Source organism: Denticeps clupeoides, chromosome 3 (assembly GCF_900700375.1).
Source record: "Denticeps clupeoides chromosome 3, fDenClu1.1, whole genome shotgun sequence".
Lineage (NCBI taxonomy): Eukaryota > Metazoa > Chordata > Actinopteri > Clupeiformes > Denticipitidae > Denticeps > Denticeps clupeoides.
Window position 1 is genome coordinate 29,597,055 of NC_041709.1, and position 27,379 is coordinate 29,624,433.

Below are 27,379 nucleotides of genomic sequence, written 5' to 3' on the forward strand. Positions count from 1 at the left end.
TCTCCATGCTACCTCAACATGCAAGACTGTGGGTGGTAACAATATATCAAGAAAACTATGTAGAATGAAAAAAAAATTGGTTGTTTAGTTTTCTTAGCCTGTTCTTTTTTTTGTAAGTCACACTTCATGAAAATAAAAATGTGCAAAAAATAACATGATGCGCTTTGGACAGATCTGCTAGGATGTGCGAATACTGATTTATTCAGTCAGGCAGTCTGGGTGCGAGGCGAGTTTCATTCTCAAAGGGGAGTTTATGACAGCAGGTTTTAAAGCAGAGAAACTCCAAAAAGTGAAGAGGCTATTGATCGCTTGACCCAGTCAGCAGCGGTCTGAGTTTTTCTCCCTCAGCTTTGCTTCTGTATTTAGTCATTGAGCTGACCTGGTGCATTAGAAACTCTCCCAAAGGCACAAACAGCAGCCCACGTGCACCCGAGTCAGTAAAACAATCAGAGTCCGTGAAGGGAAGCAGGGAATATTTTATCCCCACGGTGCTGACAGCTGAATTAAAAAGCCCTCTCACCATGGCCAGGGGCACTATGCTTCCGAGATCCTGCGGTGCCAGCCGGATCAGGGTCTGGATCTCATCTGAGGTGGTTCGGGACAGCGGGTACTCCACCTGCCATGTGACAATACGCGTAGCCAGTGGCTCCAGGAGCCCGTTCACCTCCAGGTCCACCTGCACAATCTTCTGGAAAGCCGCCTCCATCCTAACAGAGAAAGAGCATAAAAGGTTAATTAAACAGGAAAGACAAAGCGGTGAGAGTCTTTGAAGTGTCACACAGTTTTGTACCATGCTGAGGACAAATAATTAAATCTCTGCGGCTGCTTCTCGTGTATTAACTCTATTCTCAGTAAACGTGTCAGTCAAGAGGAAGAACTAGAAAATTCCCAACCTCCCAAAATACAAACAGCCATCAAAAACTGTGGACTTTGATCCACAACATTTTAATCAATTTCTATTCTTTTTGTAAAATGAAATTCACAAAAGAGAATGCAATAAACAAGAGAACGCCGGAGCCATAAGTTGACATTCACATGTACAGATTCCATTTGTAGGAATGGGATGTATGAACAGAAAACTAAAAAATAAAACCAATCTAAGCCACATGCTCAAGTAGTAGAAAATCAATCGAAAGTTAACCTTAAAAATATATATTGCAATAAATACTGGAATAGATAAAGTGACCAAGACTAATGCAATTAGCACACAACACAACACAGTCATACTTCATTTATTCTATGTCAGAATTCTAAAAAATTCCTTAAATCGGACTGGCTGGTTCATTGAGATTGTACAGTGACAGGCAGTTTCTTCGCTTTATTGGAAAGGTAGTAATGCTTATTAGTAGTATTAAAATTATTAAAATTTGGAGGCTAGATGAATAATCCACTCTAATACCATAAATAATACCATAAATAATAAATAAGTGAAGTGATTGTCACATGTGATACACAGCAACACAGCACACGGTGAAATTTTTCTCTGCATTTGTCCCATCACCCTGAGTGAGCAGTGGGCAGCCATGACAGGCGACCTTGGGAGCAGTGTGTGGGGATGGTGCTTTGCTCAGTTGCACCTCAGTGGCACCTTGGCGGAGATTCGAACCAGCAACCTTCTGATTACAGGGCCACTTCCTTAACCGCTAGGCCACCACTGCCCCAAAGACATAACAGCGTAGTGATCTTGTGTTTGTTTTATCCAGCTGCTAATGGGCAGTGCACCAAGCCCAGTTACAGTCCTAAAAACCACGAAATCTGTCATCATTAACTGGATTACCAGACTGTTAATGCAATAATCTTCTGAGCCGCCCCCAAAATAAAGGTTTAACTCGGCAAGTCAGTCGGCAAACAACTAAACAATGCAGTGAACAATGCAACCAAGGTCTCAATCGAGCATCCGAGGCAGCAGCTGGCCGGCTGATTCAGGGGTCGCCAGTTTGGACGGAGGGCCCCAGGCCCAGGATTGCCCAGCGAAGCCTCTTGGCAGGGCCAAGCGAGGTGAGGGCTCGGTCTCATTATTCCAGCTTCACCAAACGCAACCCAGCCATGGTGGATAAAAAAAACTAAAGCAATTTTCTTTTGGTCCAGATGCACAGCTCGCTCCTCGGAAAACATTTCCTGGCCAGAGCATAACGTTTTCCAGTGCTGATTGTGATGCAGACAAAGCAGAAAAGCAATGAATAATACACAACTCATTTCGGCTCCTTTCTTTTCCTCCATCTTTTCCATTGTCCTTAGTTAAGACAAACAATACATAACAGTCAACACAACAAACAATAAATAAAATGCAATATTCAAAATCCAATTTAAGCCTGAATCCTCTGTCCTGTCCGCTGACAGACAGAATACATTTCCAGCGTCGACGCCCCAAATGCACAGGTAGGCACTCAAGGTCAACCACCAATCTAAGATAATTCACACAGGAATGACCTGGATCTGTGTTCTGTGTGTGAAACAGTCATCAGAATGATGCCCTTTCACCATGGAGCAGTAGTGGCCTAGCGGAAGAGGTTCAAATCCCAAACTGCCAAGGTGCCACTGAGGTGCCACTAAGTACCGTCCCCACACACTGCTCCCCGGGCGCCTGTCATGGCTGCCCACTGCTCACTATGATGGTTAATAGCAGAGGTCACATTTCATTTTGTGCAATGTGTGCTGTGCTTGCTGTGTATCACAATGACAAAAACAATCACTTCCATTTTCATGAGCGAGTTGTCAAACAGGTGCTGACAGTGTTTCAAGCAGCTGTGTCTGACGGTGCATACTGCAAAGAGCTACTCGGCTGTCTTTCTGTATCCAAAAGAGAAAGAACTGTTGAAAGCTCATTTACATTTAAGGCATTTGGCAGACGCCCTTATCCAGAGCGACTTACAATGTGCTTCCATGTTACAATCAATGAAGTGATCAATTCTGGTTCATTAGGACCCCCAACTATGAATACAATCTTTTTATTCACTCTGTTGTAGTTGCATAAGTAAGACAACAAGAAGGTCACAACGTAATCTAAATATTCTCTAAAAAGGAAGGTGAGCTGCCGTTTGAAAGTGCTCAGTAAGTGAGCTGTTCTGACCACAAGGGGAAGTTCATTCCACCACCGAGGGGCCAAGACAGAGAAGAGTCTAAATGAATGTCTTCCTTTTACCTTCAGAGATGGAGGGAGCAGGCGACCAGTGGTGCAGTGCGAGGTATAATAAGGGCTGTGAGGATGGTGCTATGTTTGGCTTTGTAGGCCAGCATCTGTATTTTGAACCTAATGCTTGCAGCTACCGGGAGCCAGTGGAGGGAACGTAGCGGAGGGGTGGTGTGGGAGAATTTGGGAAATTTGAAGATCAGTCATGCTGTTGCATTTTGTATCGGATGGTACATAGAGGTAGACGAGCTAGAAGGGTGTTACAGTAGTCCAGTCGTGAGATTACTAAGGAGTGAACCAGTAGCTGGGTGGCCTGTGTTGAGCAAGTTCCTGATGTGGTGAGGAATCTGCTGGAATGATTATTAGTTCAGTTTTGGTGGGATTGAGTTTGAGGTGATGGGCTGCCATCCATGAGATGTCAGTTAGACATGCAGAGATTTTGGAAGCAGCATGTAGATCTGAGTGAGGAAAAGAGAAGCATAGCAGTTGCAGGATAATCCATGTTAAGAAATGACCTCAACAAGTGATCTCGTGTAGAAGGAGAAAAGGAGAGGACCTATTACTGAGCCTTGAGGGACACCAATGGAGAGTCTACATGAGGCATAGGTGGAGTCTTTCTAAGTCACTTGGTAAGATCGCTCATCAAGGTAGGAAGCAAACCACTGCCTGGATAGACAAGAGAGTCTTGTGGTTAACTGTTAAATGCTGCAGAGAGGTCGAGGAGAATGAGTACAGATTATAGTTTTGCCAATCTGGCCGAATGTAGCTTCTCAGAAACAGCCAGCAGGGTCATCTCAGTAGATGGAGCTGTTCTGAAGCCAGACTGGTTAGGATTCAGGAGGTTGTTCTGTGACAGATGATGTTATGATTTTGAGACACAGCGCTCAAGGATTTTAGGGTGTTGGTAGCATAGTGGGTACAACACTCGCCTGTGAAACAGAAGACCCAGGTTCAAATCCCACTTACTACCATTGTGTCCCTGAGCAAGACACTTAACCCTAAGTTGCTCCAGGGAGACTGTCCCTGTAAATACTGATTGTAAGTCGCTCTGGATAACGGCGTCTGGTAAATTTTAGAAAGAAATAAGAGGAGAGAAACTGGTTAGTAAGGATCTGTCTGTAGGATCAGCGGTGGCTTTCTTTAGGATTGGAAGAACCCTGGCTGTTTTAAAGGCAGATGTTATTCAGCTGGTATCCGGATGTGATTCAGCTGTTAAAGATATAATAAATGAAAGGGATGAGGTCAGGAGAGATTGTTTGGAGCATTGCGGAAGGGATTGGATCTAGTGGACAGGGTGTTGGATTGCCTGGAGATATATTCTGAATGATTTAATCTGAAAATTGATTTAGCTTAGTTGTAGAATCTACCCTGGAGGGATGAGTAGTTTTTATGGTGGAGAATGTCTTGCCGAGACAATTCGAAATGTATGGTCTTAACAGGTGGTGATATGCTGGCAGTTTAGCAAAAATATAGTCATATATACACACACATCATAAGAAAACATGAACTTATTATATCTTTACAGGGTCCTTTCGCTTAACACTGTGGGAGATCTCTTTGAAGTACTTATTTGTAGACCTTTATGTACAGTTTATGTACCATTTGGCCCTCATAAGCCTACAGATTCACCTAATTTAGGGTTTATTTGCTAGCTAAACTGTCTACACCTAAAAAACATGGATGTTGCAGAGACAAAGACAGTTGCATAAAGACTTAAGAAGCATTTCTGTGAAACGTTAGATTTGTATTTTGTTGTGATCCCACTATTTCTAATCAATATAATTCAGGCATCTTCTGGGTTGCTCCTAGGCAAGATTACAGAAATTACAGTAATGTGTTTTAACAACCCAGCCACTGAGGATGCACATGACAGTGTATTTCTTGGGAATAGTCCCAAATGAGGAGGGTTGTGTTAGAAAGGGCATCCGGCATAAATCTTTGGCCAGATACAGTAAATTGTGTGGACAGCCAGACTGTCTGATCAGCTGTGGTGACCCCTAATGGAGAATCCAAAGGAAAAAGAAGGACAGTAATGTGTTTCAACTGGTTTAAAGAAGGTAACCATTTAACAGACTTTCTCGGTGTCTTCTCAGCCCAAAAATGTGAACAAATTGATCTTTTTAGTACATTATCGTGTTAATAAGACCTTTACATATGTGTTAATAATTAAAACTAATTATTCACCAAACATCATGTTGATTATAAATCTTAGAATGTTTTATTAGTATTATCAATTACTATTGTTCTTTAATTCTATTTTTAATTCCTTTTAAAAGTATTTTGGCATGACCTCCAAGACTGTGCCAAATATTATACAGACAGAAGCAGACAGAATGAGATGGTGACATCTATTTACACAACAAGACTTCTACAAATGGTGTATGCTGAATATGAAAATGAAGAATATGAGGATTTTCATCATGACACCTGTTGCTCAAAAACTGTCTAAAAATAAAAACCTATAATATATGCAGATGCATCAATAGATGGATGGATGCATAGTAGTATGTCAAACATATCGATCAATCTTTTTTGCAACTGTGTATATTTTTATTTACATTCACATTATTCAATAATTCCATTAGAAGCATACATGTTATATAATATTCCATGCATTAACCATTCATGTAGTAAATAGTATAATTGCCAGCTGAAATTTACTCGTATGATATAATATTTACATGTTTATTGATGCAGTAACTACATGGAATGAAGACACACAAGGGATCAGGTTTCCGACGTTTGGGATTTGAACCTGCAACCTGTGACCATACGAGGCAATTTGCACATCAGTTCCAATTGCTGGAGCTACCAGTAAGATCCGACAGAGAAAGACTAAAAAATATGGGTCAAGTGTGTGTGGGGGGAGGTAAATTCTATTATCTGGCAACAACAAAGCCCAAGAGGACAAACACTGTTGTCTATTTCTAATAAACAGTGGCTAAATAAATCAAAAGCCGCAACAGAGAGGGGAGAAGAATATTGAAACTAGGGGTCTGGAGCACAAAACTGAGCACTCTGCGCCATCAAAACCCACAGCACGTTTCGAATGAGCCTTCTGTGAGAGCACACGAGTTCTATTTCTATACACATTTAAAATGAAGAGCACGCCACCCACACACACACACACACACTCACAGACAGCAGCAGCATTGTTCGGCACTCTGCAATCCTGATAAAATGAATAGTGGCGATGACAAAGGAGGAGATAGAAATGAATATTTAAAGGCAAAAATTGAAATTCTTTCAGAGTGGGATTTGGTCTGAAGCAACGCATCCTCCACCTTTTATTTTGAACATCTTTATGAAGAAGCGTAGAAAAGAGAGGCGCTCTAGAAAGGCCTACTTCTGCGCCCGACATCTGTTTGCTCAGCGCTGACAACACAGATCCATCACACGTGTTTCAGATGGATGGCTGTGGGGAGGCAGGATGGGTTTTTTTTTAGGTGGGGGGGTTCAAGCAGAGGCAGCCCACAGTCTCCACTGAAGAACAACTGAAAGGTCGAAAAAGAGAGTCTCTCAAATCTCTCTCCGAAATTCCACAATCTGTCTCTACCTGGCCGGTGGACGACAAACTGAGCTGGGAGTGTCAGTCTGAGCTCTCATCATAAACAAGCATGAACACACTATTCTATAACATGCACATACCTTATTCATAGTAATATGTACTATTCATGGTAATTAATTTAGCACAATTTAGCACCCTCTAATTTAGCACAATCCAGTGTTTGGCCCCAGCGTTTTTCAAATAAAAAATGACCAAACTTTGACACATTTTATATTTTGACAGTTCATGTTCATAAGCAAAAGAACTAAAGTGTGTTAGTGTGTGAGAACATTTCTGTCTTCACGGAAAAAAAAGGAACATTAACAGTACCACAAATACATCTGTCATGGCCGGGGCTGTGCAGATAGGACACACACACACACACAAAATCAAGAGTTTAATGCAGAAAACACAAATACAAAGCAAGGACATATAGCGGTTAAAAAAAAATATGCTGCCATGCAGACTAGATACACTCAAGAACATTTATAACAAACTGGTGATAATAACTGATATACTCAGGAACACGAATGACACATAACGTTGGGAAAACCTGACCTGGAATGCCAGGTGCATTATGATCAATAACAATATCGCATTATGAAGCCTGAACTGATGGTCTAAATGATGGTTTGGTAGTTACAAATTGGTAAACATACTAACCCTTTTGCTCAATACTAATCACATGACACAAAAACATCCTTACCCAAAGAGAAATCATAAGTTGCGACCATGGTGTTCCTACCCAGCGTTACCAAAAACCCCCTCTCCGAGGACTAATGCATATATGAATGCGGCTAATGCATATTCCTCGGCTGTGCGCCCCATCACGGCAAGGCCTTTGGGGTACTGATGCAATATTCATGCCGCTTTTCACTTGATTTGCGTAAAGTTGTTCTCATACAGGCCCTGGAGATTTAAGAAGGATGCCCTGCCAGGGGCCCGCACGTCGGGTTGAAAAATGACCATCCTTGGGGCGTGCGCCTTGAGCAGGTGACGAGCCGGGGTTCCTCAACTCGAGGGTGGAGTTCAATGTCATGATGTTCGTGGAACTTTTTTTTTTGGAGAATTTTGGTGGACTGAGAACGAGTACAGTTTATTCACGGGTTAAATCAATGTTGTGACCAAGGCCGAGGGTTTATTTATGTTCTTAACGGGATCAAAACTGATTCAAAATGAACAGAATTATTAGGATCATAATTTAAATGGCAGACAGTTCTTATGCTATGCCAACATAAATTTCAACATAACAGCACACGTTTTAGTGCTGAATGAGGCTCAATCATGGAATGGAACTTAATCATCTGCTAAAGTTGAATGAGAAGTTATTTTCTCCCTTATCTTTTACCTACAAAATTATTAACACTATCAAAACGGATATCATTCATGATAATTTCATCTTATTTAATATGTTTATGTATTTTCTTACACTGTACTCTTTAATAGGGTAAAGGAAAAGCTATAAACATCATTGGGACATCCAGTGTTTGTGGAGAAAGAACAAAGAGCTAGTACATGGCAAAATCATTAAGTCTTCGAATACTTCAGCTGCTCTGTTTAGGGGTTGCCACAGCGGATCAATTAGTTTAGCTGTCTGCACTAGGGCATTAACAGAAAAGCAAGGTTGTCAATGTGTCGGTGTCAGAGGCACAAGTCAGCAAGTCGTTTTTTTGCAAATGACTCACTCCATGGTGGAAGGTGAACTGAGAACTTAATAAACACCTAGAGATGACAACCCCCCAGAGGCTTGCTTAGCTGAACCCTGCCTTGCGTAACACTGAACCTGTCGCGTGCCGCCCTCTGTCTGGGATGGCAGAAGTATTGTTTACTGTGGCAATATATATATATATATATTAGAAGTGAAGTGAAGTGATTGTCACATGTGATACACAGCAGCACAGCACACGGTGCACACAGTGAAATTTGTCCTCTGCATTTAAGCCATCACCCTTGGTGAGCAGTGGGCAGCCATGACAGGTGCCCGGGGAGCAGTGTGTGGGGGACGGTGCTTTGCTCAGTGGCACCTCAGTGGCACCTTGGCGGCTCGGGATTCAAACTGGCAACCTTCTAATTATGGGGCCGCTTCCTTAACCGCTAGGCCACCACTGCCCCTAAATTATAAACGCCTGCGGGTTTGTTTAAGTTCGTCCATTTTTCCCCGTTTTTGGTCCTCGCGCCATTTTGATTTCTGTTGGTTAATAGATCTTGTTCCCAGAATGTCCCGTCTCTGCGCTTCCTTCCCTCGTCAGCTTGCCGACGTGACACATGCAGCCCTCCCAATTTTCCCCAGGCTTGGGACGGGCACCAAGAAATACACAGTCATGTTGATCCCCAGTGGCTGGGTTTTAATTCCCCAACTACAAAGCACTAAAATGCACTTTACACTAATGAATGGAGTTTTAAAAACAACAAGAGCATGATGAATAGATTCTGAGTGCTATAAGTGCCAGACAGATACGTAAGAAAAGTCAAGCCAGTGATTGAAAACTAGCGCTTGAGAGCAATAACTGAAAGGATAAGAAGAATGTCTTATTTAATTTGGCCTTCAACAGTTTGCATTGTTCAGAAAATGATTTGGGTGATGAAGGAAAGCCGTACATCACCTGCGATGCGGGGAGCGGCACAGTTTCTTGCTGTATATCACCAGCTAGTCAATAGCGCTCTCTGAAATTAGCTGCCCCGTCAGCCCCGGAGAGCCGATTGGCTGATTTGTGCCGTGGCAAGTGAATGGGCGAGCTTGTCCATGAAGTCTTTTCATTTCGGGCCCGCGGTGCGTGTGGCTGGGTGGCGAAGCGATGACAAGAGCTCTGCCTACTGAAACTGAGCTGATTCAATTGGGTCAAATCCTGTAAAGATTCATGAAACATTCACTCTGCCCCCGGATTCACACGGCAGAGTGACTTTTCCTCCGTTGCCACTATCACTGCCAGAGAACGGAAGGCAGTTTTTCAGCGCGGTGCTGTCTGTGCATGGGCGGGCAAATTAATGTGCCGCGTCTGGCTTTGAATCTAAATGACTAAACAAGGGCCGGAACAGTCTCTAACACCATTTACAGTCACGTACCCCTCTGTGCTGTAATTACAGAAAAGAATACATACATGTATGTAAATATATATATATATATATGTGTGTGTGTAAAACAAGGCTAATGAATGATCTTTATTCCAAACACAAATCCTCCATGTAATCACGAGCAGAGATGCACCCACATGCATCACATACATGTGATCTCAAACACGGGATTCACATAAAATGACCGCAGGCATGCATGGACAAGTATACACACACACAAACACACAGACTTACACTATTGCCCAGTGAAGTAACATAAGTAAGTAGTTCTAAGCTGTTCTCAAAGTGTCAGAAATTGAATTGACTCTGCAACCATCTTCACAACATTCTCAACAGCGGGGATTATATATATTTCGTTTTGCGTTTTTTTTTAACACCGAGCAGACAGAGGCTCAATTTGTTTTTCATTTCACTTTCAGAAATAAAAGGAAGAATAATGTTAAGACTGGTCTAGCGGAACAAAGACACAGAACCAGTATCTAATCCTGTCAAGGGGTCCAGTCTTAAGGCTGTTAATATATAAAAACAATGCAGTTACTACGAAGAAAAAAAAAGGAATTACTATGGAAATTCACAGGATCAATCAAAATGCAAATATTATTTACATGTTATGTAAATAACATGCACTGCTATTTTTGCATAAGAAATATTGACATTGAGGCAGTTTCTGCTTTGTTTTGTTTTTGACTTCACTATAGTTCCAAACTTTTTCGAAGCTTTGCCGTGGCTATAGCTATAACGAAAATTCTTTGTAAGTAATTCTGTGAAGATTTCGGCACAGGCTGGACATAATAACCACCACATCTGATCCAGTGAACGTTTTGCAGCAATGTTCTGCCCTCCTGGGAGCAAGCAGGAAGAATACAGGAAGATCTTTAACGGAGCTGGTTGAAAAACCAAAGGGCTCATTTGGTGAGTGATGAACTTCCAGCGCTCGGACTCAGCGGGATGAGGCTTCGATCGGTAATTGGAGGCACTCGACCATGCCATCTGCAGACTAATTAAAGAAACTCAATCTAATGGCAAACATTTTACATTCCTCTTCCTGGCCGGGGTGTCCTTCACATGCTGACTGCATGCTAATTGCCTTTATGAACACACACAGACACACACACACACACACATAATTATTCCTCAGGGACTTCAGTTCCCTGCGCTCTAGCAACATACCTAAGCTACTCCGCAAATTTATTTAGCCGCAGATGCCTGCGGTCGCAGGTTACAGCTGATTACGAGGCGGGAGGTGTAGCCCGGGGGCCCTTCGCCGAATCAGAATGTTGCACATCACGGCGGCGGCTGGCTGTGGACTCGACCGCGAGGGAACGCGAGGGTGTTTGGTAAAGAAAAATCAACGCTTTCGACCCTCCAAGCTACCGTGATTCCTGCTCATTTTTTTAATGCTCCGTTGTGAGAAAGGGTCCTTTGTTGATTGTATTCCGACACAATGGGCCTGATTTCCAAAGACGTAGCACGTGGCGAGGGCTTTGATTGCTTGTTGATTGTATCTCGGAAAGGAGAAAGTAACTACTCCTTATTATTTCTCCTGAAGTATATGAAGTCCTGAAGCCCTGCTGGACAGACCACTCCCCCATGGAAGGCAGGCATCGGCAACTCCGCTGGGACATGGATGCTGAGGGATCTTCCGCACTCTCACCAGCGGCGCAGAAGGTGCAAGAGCAAGAAGAAGCGTGGCAGATCTTGACACGAGAGAGGGAACCGGTGTTGTCACAAGGTGAGACGAAGAGGATTTTGGTTCTGTCCATCTGTCATGAATAGGAAGGACACCCCCCCGACTCCATAAATGAATAAACAAAAACTAAACACGCACACATGGAGCTTGGTGGACAGAAGAAGGACTGAACAGGACATGGGCAAATTTAAACTAATTATTATAGGTGAGAACAATAAAGGTGACAAGGGCAAACACCAAGAAACAGTTAGAAAAACACAGAAACGGGTGCATGTGGCTGGAAATATGACAGAGGTTCTGGTTCTAGATAGACGAGATTGTACTTCCTTCCTTTTTTAATGTTTTATTCTTTTTTTCTATAGTTTATCATATGTGATGCTCCACAGCAAAGCTGATTCCTCTTCAGAGAGTTTAATCTGGAGTGACTTTGATCCGTCTGTTTCTGCTGTGAACGTTGGGGAGGACACCAGGGAGACCCTCAAAACACCATGTTGAGACCTGTGGGGACTGGCCTGTGACAAGAGCTGGGTACCTTTGATCAGTTATTACTCAGCGTCAAAAAATATATATATTATTGTGATGTCAAAGTCCGATACGCAAAAACAAATCTGAACTCACTTGTGGCTGACTGTCCAAATTTACTGTCCAGTTCGAATCCCTGAAGTGCCACTGAGGTGCCACTGAGCAAATCACCGTCCCCACACACTGCTCCCCGGGCGCCTGTCATGGCTGCCCACTGCTCACCAAGGGTGATGGTTAAAAGCAGAGGACATGTTTTGTTGTGTCATCGTGTGCTGTGCTGTGACTCACAATCACTTCACTTTCACATCATAGGGCCAGAAAAAAATCCATGACCATAATACTGACTGCATGCAGGGCTCCAGACTGCAACCAAAATGAAGAGCGTCTGATTTTCACAGTAACATGTTTGTATAAATACATGACAATCATGAGTTTTAGTGCACTTGTCATTATGAAACAATTTTCACCTCTTTCATCTGTGCCTCCATAATCTTGAGCCCACAATTAGTTTAATCCACATTTCCTGCAGACAGGATGCAGTCCTGCAGACTTTTTTTATGGATCACAAAGTATCGTTCTGGTCTCAGCATTCAACACTTGAGTGCCCAGCCCTACCTGCAACACCCACCCTTCCACCCCCCCTGTAGCCAGGTCTCCTGGTTCTGTTCCGTCTTTACTACCTCCGTCAGAACTACCTGCAGCCGCTGTGCAGCAGAGAGGATTATGATTTTATTTTTTTTAATGTTCAAGTGTCTGGTGACCTCAGCACAGGGAAGGAAACAGATGGAGCTAAATGCCAGACACACCTCAAAACCTTCTTTGTTTATTTTGTGAGGTTGAATAAAAGATCTAACTCACACACACACACACACACACACACACACACTCACCTCTATTCATAAACATGTGAGGACCTTGAAGGAACATATGCAACACATTCTGAATGACTAAGCATGGAACCAATTCTAACCCTAAACCTAACCTCAGTTACCAAAAGCAAATATTTTGAGCTTGTGAAAGTGAAGTGATGGTCATTGTGATCCAAATCACAGCACATGGTTCACAGAACGAAATGTGTCCACTGCTTTTAACCATCACCCTTGGTGAGCAGTGAGCAGCCATGACAGCCGCACGGGGAGCAGTTTGTGGGGACGGTGCTTTGCTTGGTGGCACATATACTCTCACACAACCACAGTCACACGCAATATTTTTGTCTGTAATTTTAATATTTATTTAGGCATTCATCTCATTTCATACATAAGCAGTTTTAAGACCAGGTACCACTATTAGTCAGAAAATTAGCATACCTGCTAAAATATAAATACTACTCACACACACACACACACACATACGTATAGGTCTCTCTTTAACTGCAGCTATTTGGTCTCTGATGAATGGGCTCCTGCAGTCAGCTGTAATTTGGGCTGAGCTGTCGCCGTATGCAGATTTCTGCAGCAGCACCGCCCCGCCGCTCTGCCATATCCATAACCGAGTTATGAATGTGTACACAGCTTGGGGATGGCATGAGCAATTTAAGCCAAATTGATGGATCGTTCTGTGGCCGTGGCAGCCCCTGCTGGGGACGCACTCCGCTCTTACCATGCCACGTCACCCATTTACCAATCAGTGCCATGCTGCTATTTGTCTCTCAGCAACAATAACATATGTAGGACAACTGAAGAATGTTTGATTAATAAGTTTGTCTGGTGCACAATATTTGTCCATTTTTTTATTGCAATATCACATGTCTGTAAAATGATCACTAGCGCAAGGCCATCCACAGAATTCACATGAAAAAGGTGATGGTTAAATGCAGAGGACACATTTCACTGAGTGCACCATATATATTTGGTGTGTAATTGTTTTTGTCTCTCATAACACAATCTTTTTATAAACCGAATTCGAAATGGGAGGCGCCCAATGATTGACAGGTCTGACACATGCTGCTTCGGCAATGTGGGTGATTAAAACGTATGCCCAGCAATACATTACATGGTAAATTACTGTTTCTCACCAGTTTATGGATGTAATCATACAGTAGAATGGCTTTGACCTGACACTAGCTAACAATCCAAATGCTTATTGTGTTGAGCTAGTGATTAGTGCCTTTATCCAGAGTGACTTACAATCAGTAGTTACATAGACAACAAAATGTGTCCTCTTCATTTAACCCATCACCACCACTGGGGTTTGAACCTGTGACTTTGTGGTCTTCTGCTTTATAGGCGAGTATATTATATATCTTTAGTGTAACTCTTTACCTGTGGATGAAACACATAAAAAGATAAACTGTGTGGTCTGTGGTGCACCAACACAGCTTCATTAGTCATAGATCTTCCAGTCCCCATTCATTCTTCTACTTGATCTCTTTTAGACTTTAGATTTGCGTAATTTTAACACTCATCAACCATTCAGTGACGACTGTGTCCTGTGGGCGGAGGCATCGTTATGCTGGAACACAGCGTTCCGTCTCATCATGGATTCATCAAGGTGATGACTCTTGGTAATTACTTTGTATTGATCTAGAGTGATTCTTCACTCTACATGCACGATGAGCCATACGATGCCAACAAGACTACCCCTTCTCCTCGCCCATTTTTCCCCTACCTATGTCTATTTGTACATTTCTAAAAATTCCAGGAATGAGGACCATTTTTAAAAAGTCACACATCTCATGCCCATTCCGGAGGGCTTGACATCCAATCAGTGACTGTGACTTAGAGCACAAGGCCACCAGGCTTTGGCAAGGCTATCTTAAACTTCTTAAATGTGGCATCCATTTTGTAGTGCCCGTGGGCAGCCGGCACATGTGAGACAGGTTTGACGACCCTGAGCGAGGGGCCACTGTTAGTTGCAGCTGGATCCTGTTGGGGTGGAACCTTCAGATGAGTTTTCGGCTCTAATCTGTGTAATCACCCCTCTACAGCCTCAGCCTGCCTGTAACAGTCAGCAGGGAGATGAGAACAAAAAAGACAACGCTTACAACAAAGGTATTCATGAAATCTTTTTTTTAATGGGAACCGACATGTTTGCTCCTAAAATGACTGACAACATAACACATTGACTCTGTCAGACTACGTCTAAATATTAATTATCATCTGATCTCTAAATATTGGGATTGAAAACATGGAACAAACAAGAGCTTATTCATGCCCACCCTGTAATTACATTCTAATAAGGAAGCAACTGCATCATATATACTTACACTTTTGATTTTGCTCCCATTTTTCATGAGCTGATCTCAAAGATCTAAATCTTTTTCTACAAAAGACTCATTTCATTCAGATATTGTTGACAAATCTGCACTTCTCCTTTGCCGAGATAATCCATCCCATCTGCACATCAAGCATGAATATTGAACAGGTCTGCCTTAGAATGCTCACAATAAAATGCCACTATGAAATGTGTATAGTTTTCACAAATGTGCACAGATCTCCATCGCATAGAGTTGATCAGTTTGTTGATTGTGGAATGTTGGTCTACTAGCTGGTTCAATAGCTGTGCAAAATTGCTGAATTTTAGCAGGAACTGGAACATGCTGTGCAGAGCATCCCAAACACGCTCTTTGGGTGACATGTCTGATGAGTATGCTGGCCAGGCCGGAACTGGGATGTTTTCAGCTTCCAAGAATTTTGTACAGATCCTTCCAATATGGGCTGCCACATGAGGTGATCGTGGATTGCGGAAGAATGGCACTACAATGGGCCTCAGGATAATTAAATATGCTGTGCATTCAAAATGGCATCAGTAAAATGCACCGGTGTTTGTTGTCCATAACATGCTCCTGCCCATCGAATGTGAGCACTTGTCCAATTAAGTGAGTTACAATGACAAACTGCAGAAATTCTTTGGTTATGCAAACCAATTGTTGCTGGAGCTGTTCAGGTGGCTGGACATGCAGGATGTGGAGGTCCTGGACCGGTGTGGTTACACATGGTCTGTAGTTGTATAAGGCTGCCAAATTCTCTGAAACGCCTTTGTAGACAGCTTATGGTAGAGAAATGACCATCCAAGTAGGACGCAACGCACAACGTCACGAAACAGGGGTTTAATACATGGTGAACAGGACAGGGGAGACATCTAATAAAAACGACCCGACAGCAAACAGAGATGAACAGGGCAGCTTTACACCATCATACTCAGGTGAGGACATTCAGGAAACACAATGAAACTCCACTCCGAATCCCGGACCCGAAGTTGCCCATTTCAGACCGGATCATGACAGTACCCTCCCTCCTAGGCACGACACCTGAGGAGCCAGCCAAAGCAGTTTATGAAGGGTGGAAGGAAGTACGGAATCTTTTTGAACATGAAAGTAAAAATGACTAATGACTGATACGGCACTGCCCGCTGCTCCAACCAGTCTCCGGCACGCCCTGCTGAATGGCCACTTCTCACCTTGAACGTCACCAGACATGGGACCATGGGACTGAATCCAGGACCGTTTCGGACCGGATCATGACAGTAACATCTGTGGCATTTCAGAGTGACCTTTTTATTGTGGGCAGTCTAAGGCTCCCTGTTCAATATTCATGCTGTCTCATCAGCACCTTGATATGCCATACCTGTGGGGTGGGATCAGCACTGACTAGCTCAGATTTTCAAATATTTGAGAGTTTTGTGTATATGGAAAATGTTTCAGACCTTTGAGTTCAGCTAATGAAAATTGGGAGCAAAATCTAAAGTGTTGCGTGTATATTTAAGCTTAGTTTATGTTTCTTGCACTGGATTCTTCAAAACAGCCTTCATCTTTGTCTGCATAACCACCACAGAGCAGGTGCGTCCAAACCTTTGACTGGTAGTGTATATCTCTACATCTAATCTGACATTAGTGCTGCATTCCATGTGAGTATTAATGGTCCAAGCTTCTGCGTCCACAATTAACCTTGCAGTTCTCGGAGCATTCACGTCAAGGGAAGCAATGCATAAGCATCAGGATCCATGGCGCAGATAAAGAGGGGGGATTTGTAAGGCAGGCTGCCGTCACAGGGATCGTTAGATGCACTTAAGCCATTGATCAGCTGTTATTTAATTCGCACGAGTGGCGTATGAATCGCTGATGAGCCCCGCGCAGCCCGCCGCCAGTTATGCAACCAAGTAGCATCCATAAGCGAGGGCAGGCGAGGCCTATGGAATAATACATAATTTAAGAATGAATAAATACGCCGATGGCCTGATTTATGTGCAGGCCACAGTAAACATTAACAAGGAGCAAGGGGCGCACATAATGTAAAGGAGGGGGGGGCATCCAACCAGTCATTCAGTTTTTCAACAATGAAAAATGTTCACCTTCTGGTCCAGGTCCAGTTTCCCTTCTGCAAGTAGCATTTCTTGCGATTCTTGACTGTCCTGTGCAAAAAAACGGAGTACTTCTGCAAGCCTGTTGATTTTGATTTCTTGATGATTTCTTCTGCTTTTTTCCTGCATGTCATTATAAATCTTTTTTTTTTTCTTCTCTCAACAGATCATTTTCCCTCCACCTGTCCTTCTCTCATTATTTGTCTTTTCCCGCCTCTGTTTTTATCTGTGGATGCTACAGATTTGCTGCTGGCTGAGGTGCGGTGGAGAGGCCTGCGGTGAGGCTGTTGAGGGGGACGGAGGTGCGGGCGGGGTTGTGTGAAGAGCCCGGCTAGCCCCGTACAGAGACGATGGCGGGGTGTCAGTGGTGCCTGGCTGGTCTCATGTGATAAGACAGAGGGTACGGATGCAGGTTGGCAGTTTAATCCCTGTCTTCCCACAGCACAGAGTATTACTATTCACCCTCACTCACACACACACACACACACACACACACACACACACTATATGTGAGCTACAAAAATAACCCTCATCTTTTGCTGCCGAAAGAGCCAAGGGAACTGCTGCTCCCTTTGGGAGAGCCACAGGTTTGAAAAAGTCTGATACAAAGTCGTGTGAAATAAAGGGCGTGCTGCAGGTGTTACTGGAGTACCGCGAATCGGGAAGAGAGAGTCGCGTAGACCGATAATGATACCGACTGAGCAAAGCGGCAGCGGCGTGCAGCAGGTTCAGGCCTCCGGGGAACGGGGTTGGTCTGAGTAAAAGGTGAGATATGCGAAGTTCTTTTACTGCTGCAGGATCACAGCTTCATGTTTCTGATTTTCTGAAAAAAGCTCCAACATCAGTGGTCGGGGCCTGAGATGGAGCGAAGCAGCAGACACCGACGCTCAACTCACACAATGGTTGAGAATTAAACTAATTAAATATCTTTGCTCACAGAAAAATTAATTATTAATGAATTATTATTTGTTCCTGAAAAACAGGTTTCTACAGGGATATATCACTCGCAAGCAACTTATCTTTAGCTTGGGGTGTTCTCACCAGAGAATCCTTGGCCCGTTCTTGTTGTTTGATCATTTTGTTAAAAAAGAAAAGATAAACAATCTCTGAGAATATTGCTCAGTTTGCATAATGAGGGATGCAAATCATATTTCAGGCTTGATGAATCACAATTTGAGCTTCTGTGGTTTGAAAGTGAAGCGTGATTGGTTGCTTCTTTTCTCATGGGACTCTGCGTGTTTATGCCATTAAAAAACATTGATATGTGGAGTTGTGTCACAAGCTCACTCTGGTGGTGTTTGAGTGCAGCGGCCTCATGGCTTCATTTAAAATAATGACAATGCAATGCACAAAGATGAGAATCGCACATTATTCTGTTCTGTGACCTGTCTGTGACCTTATCTGGAGATAACGATTGTCCCGGTAGACATCAAACAGGCCATCGCTTTGATGAAGACTCCAGACAGATGAAAGACACAAAGCGCTTTCTATTATCCTTTCAGTTGTTCATTTAATAAAAATCCAATCATCAAGGAATCTCACCCATCTCCACAGCCGATTTGCAATGTCTCAGAGACCAAAGTCCGACAAGAAGGAATGACCGCATCGTAATATCTTAAGATACCACATGACCTCTGAATGTCCAATTAGACAAACGGCGGTGGGCCCGGGTCTGTAATGGTTTGCAGCAATCGTGCAACTGCTGGTTCACATAGGAAGCATGGCGGGGGGGCTAGTGCTCCAACACTCAGCCAAAGGAAGCAGACCTACCATCTTCGTCAGATTAATGAGCTTGAAAGGTGGAGGTGGCAGCGAGGGGTCACACAGGGGTCAGGCAAGGGCCGTCAGCTTAATTAACCCCGTCCAGACGGCACAGGGGCGCTAATAGATTAAAACAGGAGGGAGGCTACTGCCAGACAGAGAGAGAGTTAGAAAAGAAAGAAAGACAGACATGATAAGGAAGGATATGGAGATGGAAAGTTAGCCTAAATTGAATGAATTACAGTGTATGTTAATCAGAATGGTATTTTATACATTTACGTGTATGTTTTATAATTGTAAATGCACATGCAAAATTTGAGCAAGGGTGGAAACATTTTGCAGAACAGAATATTCATTTTACGTACGATTGATTATTAGTGACATTGAAGTGATTTTCATTGTGAAACATGAAGCAAACGGTAACACAATGAAATGTGTCCTTTGCTTTTAACCATCACCCTTGGTGAGCAGTGGGCAGCCATGACAGGTGCCCAGGGAGCAGTGTGTGGGGACGGTACCTTAATCAAGAGGACCTCAGTGGCACGGTGGTGGTTTGGGATTTGTACTGATTTGGGTCCATTTCCTTACCTGCTAGGCCACCACTACCGACTTGATTTATTAAAAATCAATTAATGAAACTGTTGAGTTGAAATGTAAGGTTTTTTTTTGTTTTGTTTTTATTCCAAACAGACAGTGAGTGTGAGTGTTTGTAGTATGGGTTTCACCAGCTCGCTACGATATCTGATTTAAACGCAACAAAGCATCAGGCACCTGACATATGAACTCCTGCAGGTCGGTCCTGAATCCCAATAAGAAAGTCCTGGGAAGCTCTGCTGATGTGTTTAAGATGGTGAGCTGGCAGTGAGTGAGCTTATACGTTTCTCTTCCAGAGCTTCGCTCCTGCAAAAGCTACATTACAGCAAATGAAAAATAAAGCATGCTCTCTCACTGGTTTTCAATAACTGCTGAATCATTGAGCACAGGACAGAGAGTCACATTGCGTTGGGCTGCCAGCCCACTGCAGGGTGAAAAATAAACTAGAAAAAAATTATCATCAACACATTAAAATTCCCTATATTCATGTTGCCAGATCTTTATTGCAAAAATGTAAACTAATGTTCATTGACTGAAGCACTGTGCCTGAGTAAACCCAAACATTGCAGACTTGCTTATCATAAGTACAAAACACTATCTGCTGAGAATATGCGATACAAACCAAGATGTGTTTAAAAAACCCATGGTGTAAAGAAAGCTTCACATCATGCACCTCAGCAAGCCAGAGAGGATGAAAAGGGAGACGGGCAAACAAGAAAAATATATAAAGATCAATGAGCTTGGCAGTGAAGGTGTCTTAAAGTGCATTTCAACTCTGTCTTTGTGCGCCGTTGCTAACAGAGAGGTGCAGATTAACCTTTCGCCCTGTTGAGTGTAGCCTCAGTCTTGGATTAGATAGCTCACTGTTGCTCTGCAGGGGTCTGGATCATTCCCGCTCGCACAGCTCCACTCAATGCACTCATGTACATCATGCAGGGTCATAGGTCAGCTTTGTGTAGGGTTCTGGGTGTGTTTTAGAAGAGGCATAAATCACAGAACTGTATGATTTCTTATCAATGTTGCATGTTAATGAGTATACATTTAGTATAGTATACATTGAGTATACAGTTAGTAATTTTAGAATGAAGTGTTGAGTTAACAGTGTGTGTGTTGAGTTTTAGAACTGTGTGCAGATTGTTTGGCCAATATATGTACAGAAATGGATGTATTTCAAGGTCAAATGTAATAATCCTCACAACCCTGGTGGCATCTTGCCTGGAGTTTTAAAGGAAATGAGGGATATTATCTGCAGACCTTTAACTTGGCAATATCCAAAATCTCTATCTGCAGGTATGGTACACAGAGTCTCAAAAATCCTTAATACAAAAACCCATATTAAAAAAGAGGAACTAGAAGTGATCCCTCAAATTTTTGACTATCTTAATAGGAAAATTGGTGGAGTCAATGAATAACATTGTGGGTTCAGGACAGGTAAATCCTGCCTGACTAACCTTTTCAGGAGGCCCCAAGGCAATTTGAACAAAGTAAGGTTCTAGGTGTGATTTACTTTGATTTCCAGAAGACCTTTGACATAACATCACAAAATGAATCCTCCTTAAGCTCAAATATGCAAGCATTTCAGCATCAAAAACTGGTTAGGCAACAAAGCAGCAAGTAGATTTTAGAGGCACAATGTCAGGATGGATCTCTGTCCATAGTGGGGTACCTCAGGAATAAATTACGAGACCTCTATTTTTCCAAATTATTTTTCAAATAATCTACAAAATATGCAGCAAACTGGCTGAATGTGATGACAACATTAACATAGGCAGTGTGAAAGTCACATGTTAGCAACAGAATTAGTAGCCCAGTGGGTAAAAATAGTGGGTTCGCCTACGAACCAAAATGCCCCAAAGGCACAAGTTCAAATCCCACTTACTACCATGCTGTCCCTGAGCAAGACACTTAACCCTGAGTTGGTCCAGGGGGGACTATCCCTGTTACTACTGGTTGTAAGTCGCTCTGGATAAGGGCATCTGATAAATGCCAAAAAAACAGTAAATTTGAATTCCGTTGAAAACCTCACCTTGGACACTGTGTCCAGATTTTGTCACTGCCTGGGGTTATTATGGGGCTACAAGAATTTTTGTTTAGTCTCAAGTGAAAAAGACCTGAGGGGTAACATGATGCTAGTACACAATATTGTGCCATGTCTAAATGCTTTTGATATAATAGAAACTAGTGATACTAGTTTGTGATACAAAAAAACTATTTTCAGGTAGTGAAAGCTTAAACCCTTGATTCCTTCAAATCTGAAGGAGAAAATATTTGGCCACATGTAAATTATTAGTTTAATGCTCATCTTGAAGGACCGAATAGCCTCGTCTTGTTTTCATGTACTCTTGGCAAAGAGTTTTGCTCTTGATTATTCAGTGATTCCGCTTCCGATTTCCCTGGTTGCCCCCTTGTGGCCTTGCTCCCTGGGCAGTTGTCCACTTTGCCAAGTGTGTCCTCTGGCCTTGGGTGCAGCTGTGCTTGTTTGTTTGTGGATTTTTGGGGGGTGTGCTGGAGCATGTGTCTGTCTTGGAGGAGTGTGTATTTGGCTCTGAGGTTGTTGCAGATGCTGGTGTGTGTGCTGTGTGTGTGAAGGTTTGGATGTAACTGTGAAAATCTGCTGTGAGAGGAGCTGAGGAATGGGAAGCACATCTGCTTTCATTCCACCAGGAGCGGATCCCTCATTTCACAGCCTATTTGATATGTGTGTGTGCGTGTGTTTGTGGGGTTTTTTTAATCCCTCTGCCCCAACACACAGAGGAACTGGCTGAAGGACTATGTGAACAGGGAGAAAGCAGACCAGGAAAAACTGAGAGATGGTGAAGACAAAACAGGGTGAGAACCACTGAAAGCCACTGGATGAGGAGCAATTCCCAGTGTACGTTTGCATGTTTTTTTTTTGGTTTGTTTTTTTGCTGCTCCCTTGGAGAACACTGTCATCTCAGTGAGCACAATGAAATTCAGCACAAGAAGCACAACGTAATTCTCATTATGTTAATATTTTCCATATTTGCATTAATCATCCTCTGTCTTCTGTCTGCCCAGAGATGGAGTGGTTTAGTCTCTTCCTTTTATGACTTCCAAACACTCAACCCCCCTCAACCCCATGTCATGTTTCCAGACGTGATCTGAAGCAGTGCTATTGCATCTCAGTTGCAGCTGCTCTCAGGGTTAACAGCCCTTTCTTTTCAGAGCGTCAAGCCAGCCTTATGTGAGTTTCATACACAGAATACTTTCTCTGCTGTCAAATTGTCAACATAGTCTTTGGTTCTTCGTACTACCTCTGATAACAAGTTAAAAATAGGCCTTATTGTGACAGTGAGCTGAATTTCCAAAGCATAGTGCAAATGGAGAAAGTCTTACTGTTGGTGTGCAATTATTTGTGAAACTCAGAGGAAGTTCAAATGAACCCCTGGCCATTCATGCAGGTCAGGATTGTTGCTGGAATTGACATCACTTCTATTGTCATGGAGAGCCCAAAACACCAAATCTGAGTTAGAGAGAGCGATTTAACTTAAAAGTACCATTACAGCACTACTGCATCATCAATCCCATAATCCTCAGAGCCTGACTCAATCAGCCCGGCTCTGTCGAGAGGGAGCGACCCACGCTGCAGCTAATCTGGGAATCAGAAAAATAGCAGAAAAAGTTCTTTTTTGGAGCCTTTCGGCGATGCCATGGGAGAACGCAGAAAAGGGCCAACCAAAAAAATGCAGCAACTCATTACAGAGAGCGCCTCCCAAAGGGTTAAAGATGCCGGCACAAACGCCCAAAAACACCCCACTAATTTATCCATCATCGCATTATAATGACCTCTGGCGAGCCTGATAAACCTACTTCTGTCTATTTACTTCACTTTTTTCACTGATAACGCAGGCTGCGTGAAGCGCGGAGGGACTGAGGGAAACTGTCGACAGGTAAGCGACTCAAGGGTCCTCGGCTGTGGAAATGACTTTTTTTATCTACTGTACAAACTTCAGCAGATTCCAAAGGGGTGGAAAACATATTGAAGTGGTATTCATTTCTAATAATATATTTACAAGCCATTATGTAACATTGCTGAGACAACACACACATTGATTATGTGTAATCCCATCACAAAAATTATTTTAAAAATGCAGTTATAGTATTGTTTCATTGCACCCATTCAAGTGAAGACTATTTGTACTTTATATAATGTAAGAAAAGTACAGATCTTTACATAATAGTTCATTTAGTAAGGGTTCGTAAATATGTAAGTAAGTCTTACCCTGTAAATAGATTGTACCTGCACTTTAATTCTAAGGATAAACACACTACTAACACACTATCTACAATAAAATATATATAATTATTAGTTGTGTGTTTTATAATTAATGAGTTAAGATAAATATATTTCTAACACGAGGAGACAAAATCCATCGCAATTTGTCTAAAAAATCCATGCACACTTTTTTATGTACATTTCTGAGTTATGTTCTGTTGTGCAAATTAATCAGCATTATTAGCATAAATTTAAATGTGCAAATACCAAGACACTTTCTTCCCTTGCCAAATCTGCTATAAATAAACAGTATAAAATTCAGAATCTCGCGGTACTGACCTCAAGGTAAGTAAAATAAAGGAAAATAAATACTATTGAGATTAAATTGTACATCGGCCTGATATACACCTTTGTCCTTGAGTGTGATGGAAAGAACCTGAATTGCTCTGGTGACAGAATAATTACAAACGTCATCGATATTTATGATGCCCTTGACTAAAATATCAATTAGGCAAACAAGCCGCCCACATTATTTATTAGGTAAGTTGCAAAATTCAGTGGCTAAACACACCAGAATTATATAAAAAAAATATAAGAAAATATTCCTATAACATAAAACACGTAATTTTTCTGCCCCCATCCCTTCCTCAAAACTAAATGTCTGCCAGCAGCCTGTCTTCTAAGCCTGTGTTTTCCTGCATCCCTGGTGTGGCTCTAATCTACAAAATGACACATGTCAGGAAACTGTGAAGTAATGAAATTTGCTATTTTGACGGAAAATTGTCAAGTGCAAAGATCTCAACTTAATTAACATCAGAGGGAGAGATTTTTTTTCCTCTGGGCATGGCCAGAGGAGTGGAGACTGTGCATTCATGAGATTAATTTACGTATGTAAATGCTAGCGGGGGAAAAGTCTGGAAGGATAAAAAGTGTCCTGTAAGAGCAGTGAGCACAGCTGTCAATCATCGACTCAGCCCGAGTTTGGCCGCTTAATCTCCCGCTGAGGAGAAGGCAGGGGCGAGGACAGGCGGACCAGGACTTGCTGACGTGAACCAGTTCACTTCAGAAAGTTCAGTCACTTTTGAATTTAAGTCAAATAGGTCTTTACTGTAATTTCTGGGGTTCAGATGTTTCTGGCTGTCTGAAAATGACTGGTATCACACATGATTCACAGCTAAGGGAAGGCCATGATCCAAAGAGCCTTGATCTGCACATGGTGCCACAAGAAAATGCGAGGAGGAACAGTAGCATAGAACAGACAGACAGTACAGCATACATTTGGCCTGGCAAACCCCCCAAAAAATTAAGCATGTTTTTGGAAACTTTGGTCTACACAAGAATATTATGGAACCAATTATGGGAAAAATGGGACTCAATAAAGACTGTATTCTACCAATAACTGATAATGTACACCACTGTTTTTGGTGCTTTTGGTTCTTGAGTCTGGTTATATTGTAGTAGTCTGAAACTCAGGGGTTTGGTTAGAAGGTGTGTTTGGTTTTGTGGTGTGTGTGTGGAGTGCACGTGAAGGGAAAGTGCTGACTTTCCCTTCCACGTTTCCTTAATCCCCTCCCCAAAGGAGAGCCCTATTTGTTTGTTTGTCATGTGATTTTTCTGAAATAAACTATGGTTTTGGCGTATACCTGCACTTGTGCACCTTATTTTGTGTCATGCACACATGCACCCAGTCTCGAAGTGTCGTTATTTGCCAATCAAATCAGCAAGACGGCAAGGTGAATCTTCGCCTACCCCGAATAACAATTTTTCGGCTAATGTGTTAATCAGGAATAAAACAATTAGGATTCAATACAGTGATAATTTTATAGTCACCAGTGCCCTGGGTAAAGAGCCACAGGACCAGCAGAGTTGCAACTGACCTCTGTCCATAGCTGGCATCCTTCCTGCGGCAGTGTAATGTCACCACTCTGTGACCTTCGCTCCTCACGTCCTGGCTGACCGTCCACTGAGTGGGGTTAGTGGCTTTCGCCCCCAAAAACACCATGCCCTCTTTCAGCTTCACCCTGTCAGAAAACAGAAAACACAAGTCAGAAAGCAATACAAATGTCACATATGAAATTCAACCATGAAATTGTGGGTTATTGATAAAAACTAAGAGCAGAAAAATGTTGACGCCAATATTTAATCATATAATCGTCAGGCTGCATTTTAGGTTTTCTTGGCGCACCGTATAGCATATAGAGCTACAATTCTTTCATTTTTATGTTCTGCTTACATTAAAATTCAGTTCTGTTAGCGTTGTCACGCATTTGCTTTCCATGTTGTTCAGCTGGCCTTCTGGTAAATGGTTTCTAACTTTTACAAATCTCCTGACAACTTGTTGTTCACAATCAAGCACGTCCATCTATTGGAACTCGGAGTGAATATTTGTCATTGTGACAGGCAGCACACAGTGAAGTGAGGACAATGAAATGGCCCTTATCCTGAAGAAATCTAATATACATGCACAAGTTGCAACTGCAAGAAAAATGTGGTTAGTAGTTAGTCATCCAAGCAAGGTGAATCATGATGCCATTTATTAATTATACCACAGTGTAGAGGTTCATCACCTCCGTTCTCCATATCTTTGTCAAACAGACTTCCCCCAAGCAAGAGGTGTGAATGGCCAGCCGTTTATTTGCGGTCCCCTGCCAAGGGCGTGACAGGGCAGAAACAACAAATTCTGATTGGTCCTGAGAATCAAATATATAAAAAAAAATTTTTCTTGTGGGCTCTGGGCACTTTCATTTTCCTTTCCATTGGGAACTGAGGCATTTTCCCTTCAGTTTCTTGGACTTTCTCTTTACCTATTTTTCTCCTGGATCAGGTGATCTCTCTGTAGCTTGGTTCAAGGCTATTTCTCTCTCGTTCGCTATCTTTTTCTCTTTCTTTATTTTCGTTTTTCTGTAGCATTGGTACCTTTTACATACAATATTTACATGTAACTGCAATAATAATCTAGTAATAATTCTTTTAACCTCTATTGTGCCATGCCTCTTTCTGCCAGGTAACATCAGACTGAAGTGGTTTTAATACAGTGCTTTGGGTATTGAGAGTTGGTATACAAAAAAATAATAAAAATAATAAAATAATAATAAATCAGGGACAACTCTTGAGTTCATTTACCTTGAAAGCACCCAATTAAACTCCACCCAATTTAAATAGAGATGGAGACTGTTCATAATAACAATGGGGTAGACTAGCAGGAGGTACTAAACCGGTTACCAACCCCATCAGGTGCTAAGTTCAACCTGATCAGCCGCCTCTCGGCTTCATCCTATTACAGCCAAACAGGTCGGCACAGGCCAGCCCTGCCCCCAATACAGCAAAGCAGCACAGGGCATTCAGCGGCAGTGTTCTGCTTAGAAAAAAGGCAAGCGCAGCCGAGCTGCACAGCCAAGCCGAGGAGTGAGGGCTTCCCCCTTACTCCTCCTCAGCCCATTTTTATCCTAACACAATTACAACAGATTTAATTATTCTGACTGCAGGAGCGCACGGCACCTGATAACACAAGCTGTTAATGCCTGCAGA

At 42.5% G+C, this 27,379-nt stretch overlaps 1 protein-coding gene across 1 annotated transcript in view; it reads right to left on the reverse strand.

The window, feature by feature from the left end:
- LOC114786095 (transmembrane protein 132C) overlaps positions 1-27,379 on the reverse strand; it is a 146,392-nt gene that overhangs the window by 35,537 nt on the left and 83,476 nt on the right. The window contains exons 3-4 of the mRNA XM_028972922.1: positions 25,729-25,872; positions 521-707 (exon numbers count right to left, since the gene is read on the reverse strand). Coding sequence (XP_028828755.1) covers positions 521-707; positions 25,729-25,872 — 331 coding nt within the window. The remainder of the gene's footprint in view (positions 1-520; positions 708-25,728; positions 25,873-27,379) is intronic.